Raw genomic sequence first — 8,397 nt, forward strand, 5'->3', positions numbered from 1 at the left:
CTTATTCCACTCTAGTTCCATGAGTTTAACTCATTTCTACAAGGATATAAAAGGCAAACTCCTCACACTAACCTGGAACAGGGAATTCTGTGTAGTGAAATCCCAGAGCTGCACATCAGCATAAAATACACCTGTTGCCATGAGGTTACTGCTTCATTCAGTACTTTTGTTGTTGGAGGGGGTGATTCCTCTTCATTCCATACAAGGGAAAAGCTGCTGTGCAAGGAAAAACCAGACAGTAAGAAGAGGATGAAGCAGAGCCTCGAGCACAGAGCAGAATCAGGTGAGGGAGGGTCAGGAATATGGTCAAAGCCACAGCCTTTTTCCTGAGAGCAGGGACCTGTCTGGGAAGGGATGTGTGACCCAAGGGATGGGGAAGTTTGGAGGGCCTGGCCTTGGATCAGCCTCATACAAGAACTTCAGGTTTGACTTCAGAAATTTAATAACTTTAATTTTATAAGAAAAAGATGCAGGTCTGCATAAACATGTTAAAAAATTCCAGTCCCCCTGTTCAGACCCAAACAGAGCTGGTAAAAAACCCCAAACAACACAACTTCAATAGAAATTCACCTGTCAACACCCCAGGTAATTCAGTTTGGCATAAATTATAAACTAAATTCAAAGTAGGTAAAAAACCTCATTAATATTTCCTAAAATTGTGGGAGGTGGAAAAGATGGTTTAAATGCAGCTAGAGAAGTTTGTTCTGTTTCCTGCTCATCTGCAGCTTCCAAGGAAGAGCTGTGTCCCACTCCAGCAATGCCATGGTGAGGACTTCCCTGGAGCCATGGAGTGCAGTGAGCCAGCAACACCTCAGTGTCATGACAGTACTTAAAGCAGTGGGGTCTTTGGGTCAAAAAGGCATTCAGGGTGTGGGAACAGCTACTGCTCTTCCCTGGCACATTCCAGTGCTCCATCCCCATCTTCTGTAAGAGCAGCTGGAGGAACTGGAGTGTCTTCAAGAAGGTCAGCGGGATCCTGAGTGACCGGGGTGTGCAGCTCCTCTCCTGAGGAACTGGGGGGGAGCTCTGGGGAGAAAAGGGAAAACATGAGCAAACACTTGCTGTGTTTACCTGCTGCTTCCAGCACCACAATTCCAGCCCGCAGGAAAGGCAACTCAGAGAGAGCCAGCAAGCTGAGCTCCACTGCACCAAGGACAAAGCTGTCACAGCTCAGCACAGCAACCAGGGAGAGCAGCGAGGAGCTGAACTCCAGGAAAACTGTTCAAATTCCAGAGCTGCACATTTTGCCACTTATTGGGAAAGCAGCCCCTGCCATGCCCTTTCCCCAGCAGCTGCTCAGGCTCTGCCCTGAAGGTTAGCACTGACTCAGGTTCTCACCGCTGAGCTGGGCCTGGCTGAGCTGGGTCTGGCTGAGCTGGGCCTGGCTGAGCCCCTGCAGCCTCGCCTGCCTCCTCTCCAGGGCCAGCTGCCTGTTCTTCTTCATCCGCTCCTGCTGCTCCTCTGTGAGAGCTGTGCCAGGCAGGGATTTGGGTTCTTCTGCATTCCCAGAGCTGGAATGTGCATCTTCAGCAGCTGCATCCAGTCCATTGCTTTCCCCTTCTCCTTCTGGGTAAAAATGAGGGGTGGGAGGGGGAAGAGGGACACAAATCAACACTTTAAACCCACCACACACCTATCAAAGTACATTTTCAAAGCATTTCTATGTTCTACATCCTGAAGTTGTATTGGCAGCTGAAGATCACCCCATAGTTTAGTTTGAATGGATAATTTTCTGCCAAGGTCCACATACCTGATATTCAAAGGATACAAGAATTGCTCATCAGAGACACCCCCCCACAACCAGTGTCTGAGCACAGAGAGGCACAGCTCTGTGTACTGAGGGAGCTACAGGACCTGTGCCTGAAGGGTCAAAAGAGACAGTAAATCCAGGTAATCCTTACAGGAAGGCCAGGAAATGTTCATCCCACCCTATTCATGTGACACTGTCCTTTAGGAGGTGGCAGGAGTAGCTATGGGAATTCCAAACTTTCAAGGCCAGCTTGGATGGGGCTTGGAGCAACCTGGGCTAGTGGAAGGTGTCCCTGCCCATGGCAGGGGGTGGAACAAGATGAGCTTTAAGGTCCCTCCCAAGCCAAACCATTCCAGGATTCTACAAATCAGAGGCTTGAACACACACATTGAATACTCAGGTTTGAATTCAGTGTGCTCTGTTATGGAATACTGGAATATTTACTCGTCTGCCAGCACTGAAACATGTCAGATGAAGGCAGTTTAATCAGACAAGCTTCACCCACCAACAGAGCAGCAGAGCACTCCCAAGGGAGTGCCCAGGGCCTGTGCACCACTTCAGCCTGGGAACAGAACCGTGAGCTGACACAAGGTGCTGGTTCTTCCCACAACACTCCAGCTCCAGGTTGGATTTCTGGGAGATGCCCACCCAAGGTTTTCAGAGCAGCTGCAGAGCACCCCCAGCTGAGAGCAGCCCAGCAGCACAGACTCCAGATGTGTGGGACCATCGCACAGGACGCCTGATGGCTCTGCAGGGCCTGTCGGCAGGACCCGCAGTCACTGTGTGTGGCTGCCCAGGGCTGCACCCATCTCCAGCCAGTGCAGCCCACGGGGAGGGCAGGCCACAGGTCACCAGCTGCCCAAAGGACATCCCACTGGGGACAGGTGAACTCATCATTCCCAGGCACTGGCAGGTTTGCAGTCTGAGCTTCACATGAGCACAAACTGGACGATGGTTTCAAGAGACACTCATGATGGAAGTGTGAAAACCTGCACAGCACCTCAGGAATGATGATGAAATTCTCCATTTCTGCTAATAAAGCTTCTTTCAAACTACCTCTGCTTCCTCTTTTACTTAAAAAATTGTTTATGTCTAATTTGGAAGAGACTCTTGAATTATCTACTCGTTAAGTGGCTGGAGTTTCATCCTGGGAGAAGAAATACTCCCCAGCAGTGATGTGCCAAAACTGCCAGATCCAGCAGTGCCCCTGGGCAGCAGCAAGTCCTTTGCCCACAGAAGGCACTGCCCTGAACTCCCTGGAGCACAAACAGTGCAAGGAGTCTGACCCCTGCATTGATAGGACCCAAGGGCTCTTCAGGCTGCACAGTGTGAGAGTGCAACACAAACCGCTGGGCTCACTCATGGAGGATTTTTTGGATGGATATTTCTAACAATGCTCCTAAACCCATTTTCCACTTCCCTTCAGTAGGCCATGCAATGTTATTTATTTTTTCATATATATGTAGCATTTTAGTCCAAGTACCAGTTCAGTTTTGTGATCACAAGTTTCACAGAAGTTTGGTTTTAAAATTTCTTCTACATTAGAAAAACGTACCATGATCATTAATTTCTGGTCACTAGAAGGGGAAGTAAAGTAATTTGAAGCACTGAAGCACTGACAAACATCACAGAGAGCATACCTTCATTATTTTTGTAGTCCTCATGCAAAATAGGAAGATCAAGTCTAATCCTCTTAAGGCAGGTCTGCAAAGGAGACATTAAATACTGGTATTTGAACTGTAGTGAGTTTTTTTGGTCAACGCTGGAAATAATGTTCAAACCACAGCACTTTTACACTTTATTACTCTGACAAAATACTCTTTTCACTTCATATCTGTTAGATCCACAACTGTCAGTGCTGTGGATCATTTTTCCCAGTCCTACATCCATCCCCCAGCCAGGTGAAGCAAACATTCTTCATCTTCTTTGGCAGGTTCAAACATGAAAAACCAAGCAACAAAACCCCAAAACCCAACCAGTCCCAGCACTCTGAAGCAACTCACTGTGGTTAAAGATGTCCTGAAAATGCTGAAGTCAGTTCTCTGAGGTAATAATTCAAATAATAATCCTGTATTTATATCTAAATATAAATACCGGAAAAGGCTTTAAATAGAGAGAAATTAATTTAAGTAACATTATAATTCTTAGCAGTATGCACAACTTCAGTCTTCTTTTGCTGCATAACTGATCTCCCAAACCAACCTCTTGGACTGTTCCATAGGGTATGACGTACCTGGACTTCCTTTTTGTTTCCCAAATTCTCCACTCTGTCAATAAAATCCTCAAACTGCAATTTTGGGAACAGTCTGTGGGCCCAGTGCTCCATATGTTGTATGAGTGTCTTCAGGTCCTCTGCCTACAGCATAAAAAACAACACCCAGCTGCTAAAAGCTGACAAAGTCAGGAGACTGCAGAGGGAAAGGGGACAGCAACACTCCTGAAAACAGGAACTATCTGCAGCTTCAAAGTCTCTTGGAAATTTAAGCAGGATGAACACATGGGTAACTTTTAAGTGCATCCAAGTCAATTCTAGTTTTGGAGTTGAGGAAAACGGTTTTAAGATCAAAACACGGATTTTTTTAAAGCATTCATGGTTGGTTTAAAATTTGCAACAACAAACCCCACGAGAGCATGTTCAAACACTGCCAGAGAGCTGCCAAGCAGTGTGCTGCCAGTTCTGCCAGGATCAGACTGTCAGCACTCCATCAAACCCAGAGCAACCCCAGCAAACACAACGAGAGCTCCCCAGGTCTCACCTCGTGCCCTTTACCCTTGAACTTCACGTTGTCAAACATGTGTCTCAGGGCTGGCAGTCCCCTTTCTGAAGTTAATCTGGTAACAGGGAATGGGAGAAGTTATTTGAAACCTGCCTTCTTCTTTCAATTAACAAGTAAAAAAGAAAAACTCTCAGATTCCTTTAAAAAGCCTAAAGCTCCAGAGCTCTACCTGAAAGAAGTATGGAATTAGAAGTCATTAAGAAAATGCACAAAATAGGACAAAGATTGCTGCAAGACCCACACCTTCTTGATCTTTTTAATTCACAATCCTTGTAGTCCTGGTCCAAGCAGCTTTTTGGTTTTGATTATGTGAAAGAGAATTGAATGGTCAGTTCTAGAATCTATATTGGCCACATAAAACCAGTCTGATGTGTGCCACCTGTGGTATCACTGACTAACCCACCAGTGTATTTAAATCAGACAAAACTGAAAGCTTGGATTCTTTACTGGTTATAAAGAACTTACACCAGTTTTAGTCATAACAGCAAAGAAAACATAAAAACCCTTTCTATAAAGTTTATCCAATTCACACATAAATCAGGTGTGCACATAAAAAGTGTGCTTTATTTAGTGTCTTACAGTCCTCATCATACTGAGGTTTTATTTTGAAGCAGACTGTAATTAAACCAAGAAATCTACAGTTCTATGCCTGAAGCAAAATCAAGACATTTAGGTGTAAACAATAAATATGTATAAATAATATCTCTTAAAGTACCAGTCATGTACTAAGTCCCAAGGAGAATTCAAGCAAGTTTGACTAAAAATAGCATTATATAGCAAGCAAGGAATAAAAGGTTCAGACACTGCATCCAAAAGGCACTTTGCCAATCTCTTGACCTTGGACTCAGCAGGGATCACAGGAACCTTCACCATTCTCCCACAGCCAAATTCATCACAAAAAGACATATTCTGTTAAAATTTACCTCTGGGCATCCAGTTTAGGCCTCGGTCTTTTAAGAGCATTCCGTGTGATCGCAGCAGAGTCCTTGGTTTGTGTCTGCTGGTTCCCATCTGCGCCCAGGGAAGAAAACACATTTTGAGTATATCATTCAATTGACATCAACCAGAATTGCATCACGTACAATTTTAAGTTTCTGCCCTACCAAAAAAGCAGCATCACAAGCATTCCATGGTAGGGACAACAGCCTCAAAAAATATCTGCCTGTTTCACGCTGCTTCTCCCACAAGACAAATTTCAAATAAATCCTTCTCTGCAAAATATGAAGAATCAACTTTTCTAACATAGTAGGTTCCTTGAAAGTGCAACTTTCTCGTTTTAGAACTTTTATATTGCATTTTTGATGAGAAATGTATTGAGAGCAGATCCTGCTTCTCAAGGTCAAGAAGCTCAAGTGATCCATAGACAGAATTTGACAGGGGTGTCCGAAAGTTTCCACTGAGAGAGATGAAAGGCAGACCTAAACCATCTGCAATGCCCTCCAAAAACAGACAAAGAGGTGATGTGACAATAAACAATGTGTCTTTTAAGAACCAAAGCACAATTTTGTGTTGATTAGGGCCAGTATTTATTATTTGACTGCAACAGGCAAGGCACCACTGCCCCCTCTCCTCTCAGAGGTAGCAATTATTATACTGATTTCTTGGCTTATTTTTTGTTACTTTGACCCTCAGGAAGTCAGAAGTTCTCCTTTTCATGCATCAAGGAATTAAATCTATCCCAAATCCTATTTTCTAGTTAACTGACAGAACCATGTGTTTCACTATATGCAAACATGAGCAGAAGTAAACAACAGCTCAAATAAAAACCTGATACTTTCTATTTGCTTGTTCAGTACACAGAAAGCTCTTTCCAAATACAAATAATTAAGTTTTACTGTCTTGGGATTTTTCCTGGGTCACATGCCCTACAAAATCTACCAATAACTCCCTGGAATATTACACTCAACACTCTCACCTCTTCTAAAATCCAAGTCATCAGGTGTAGCTATAGATCGTTGCTGGATAATTATCTCTCCAGCAACACTCTGTCAGAAGAGCTTGAATTCTACAAAGATTCCTTTGGGTACCTACTTTCCATGGAATCCACCAAGATAAACTTTCCCCACAAGCTGGAAAGCACAGAGTGACTGACAATTTAAATCTGCCATTTGTTTTCTGACTATTTTTCTGCAGTGAACTCAAGGCAGCGAAGCACAACACCGATAATTTTCATGACACAGCGTTAAAATGGGATTTTTTGGGGGGTCGGGGGTGGGTGTTCACCTGTATGAGCCTCAGCCCAGTCAGCATCGTCTCTTCCAGGAGAGGCAGGAGGTGGAAGAGGTGGGAATGTTTCGTCCTCTGTGTTCTCGTAATCCGGGAGATCAAACAGGTTGTTCTCTAAAGGATCTAACATCGCCACAAAGCAGCTTTTTTTCCACTCCTGAAAAAAAAACCAAAAAAAAAACCACCAAAAGCGTTAAAGAGAAGCAGCGAGGCTGCCACACAGGAGGAAAAACATCAATTATACACAGTAAATCTACAGATTTTTCGAAGATTTGCCAAGCAGAAACCAGACCGTCACACAAATTAAGAAGCAAATACCATGCAGAAAGGATGACACAACCCAGCCGAATAAAATAAAGGGTTTGTCATGTTTCAACTCGTCAAAGTTACTTGGGAGTGGCAGCAATAAAACAAAATAATTAGATTTGTAACCACAGCGCTTACCCGGGCAGCTGTGTGCCCCTCACATCCCTGATATCGAACATTCCCCAAATTCACAGCTTACTTGGAAACGCGGTCTGGAGGGGGGAGTCCCTTTTCCGGCTCTCAAGCGAAGCTAATTCCAGAGACTGCACACGAGCGCGGCTGGGGTGAGCCGGTCCGGCAGGACTGCGCTCCCCGGGCTCCGGGAAGTTTGTATTTCGAAGGAAAAGCCCTTTCCCAGCCAGATCCCGGTGGGACAGAAGCTCCGCGCGGGTCCCTCCGTGAGGGGCCCGGGCCGGGCCGTGAGGGGCCCCCAAGTCCCGCGAGATTCGCGCGTCTCGCGAGTTCTCGGGAGCGGCGGCTGAGGGGGTTTGGCGCCAAAACGCGGTGGGCGGGGCCGGGCGGCTGAGGGGGCTGCAGGGGTGGGAGCGGGCGATCCTGCCCCTCTCCCTGTGGGATGTGCTGTGGAGTCACTGGATGAACTGTGGGGAAGGGACGGTGAGGATGGTCTCCTTCCACCCCCCTGCCGTGCGCAGGGATGCCTTGCACTAGACCAGGTTGCTCCAAGCCTTGCCCAGCCTGGCGTTGGACACTTCCCATAGGGATGGGGAGGCCAGAACCTGCCAGTAAATTCCACAAGTCTCATAGCCAGGAATTCCAGAAGTCTCACAGCTCACTGCACAACTGTCAATTCAGAGAAGAAAGCAGGCACTTCACTACATAATTTCCATGAACAACCTCAATCAGGGAGCTGAAATTAAGCATTAGGAACATGAAGACACCGTGTGCTTTGGAGAACACACACTACTATGTTACGTGACTGTGCCAAACCCGGGCAACAAGACAAATTCTGAGGAAACTTCTCCTTGAACCAAGAACACTTCACAGAATCACATGGAAGATAAACGGAATTCCAGGAGTCTCACGGCTCAGTGCACAGGTGAATGTCTGGGCTGACTCCGGGGCAGCCTCATAAAACTTGCAGTTAAAACAACATCTCCAAAAGATCCAAATTCCCTATAAATGCAAAGGAGTCTGTTTGGGAAAAATACACTGCTTTGCAACTCCTGCTTATTTACAATCCTTGCAACATGTTTGAGGTTCTTTATAAATTACCCTTGTACTCAGGTGGGATACCTGACTGCCCAAGGCACCTGCTCATTTCTAGCATGAATTTTAACATCTGAACATCACAGATTCCCAGACTGGGTTGGGTTGGAA

General features: G+C 45.7%; 1 protein-coding gene and 1 non-coding gene across 4 annotated transcripts; both read right to left on the minus strand.

Annotated features, from left to right (window-relative positions):
- Nucleotides 1–424: 424 nt before the first annotated feature.
- TIPIN (TIMELESS interacting protein) lies at nt 425–7,486 on the minus strand. Of its 3 annotated transcripts, none has more exons than XM_027688387.1 (8): nt 7,259–7,486; nt 6,756–6,910; nt 5,451–5,543; nt 4,507–4,582; nt 3,984–4,106; nt 3,391–3,454; nt 1,339–1,566; nt 425–1,026 (listed from the first exon to the last, which is right to left on the minus strand). In XM_027688387.1, the coding sequence occupies exons 2-8, from the start codon at nt 6,881–6,883 to the stop codon at nt 881–883; spliced, it is 858 nt and encodes a 285-aa protein (XP_027544188.1). In that variant the 5' UTR covers nt 6,884–6,910; nt 7,259–7,486; the 3' UTR covers nt 425–880. The 3 variants fall into 3 exon arrangements, with proteins under 3 accessions (XP_027544188.1, XP_027544189.1, XP_027544187.1); XM_027688388.1 differs by having other exon boundaries at nt 425–1,024; nt 1,352–1,566; nt 5,451–5,538; nt 6,751–6,910; XM_027688386.1 differs by having other exon boundaries at nt 5,451–5,538; nt 6,751–6,910.
- On the minus strand, nt 2,463–2,595 carry LOC113970189. The gene has a single exon (XR_003535069.1).
- Nucleotides 7,487–8,397: the final 911 nt, after the last annotated feature.

The sequence above is a fragment of the Neopelma chrysocephalum genome, unplaced genomic scaffold (genome assembly GCF_003984885.1).
Source record: "Neopelma chrysocephalum unplaced genomic scaffold, ASM398488v2 Primary Assembly neopelma1_75, whole genome shotgun sequence".
Taxonomy (NCBI): Eukaryota; Metazoa; Chordata; class Aves; order Passeriformes; family Pipridae; genus Neopelma; species Neopelma chrysocephalum.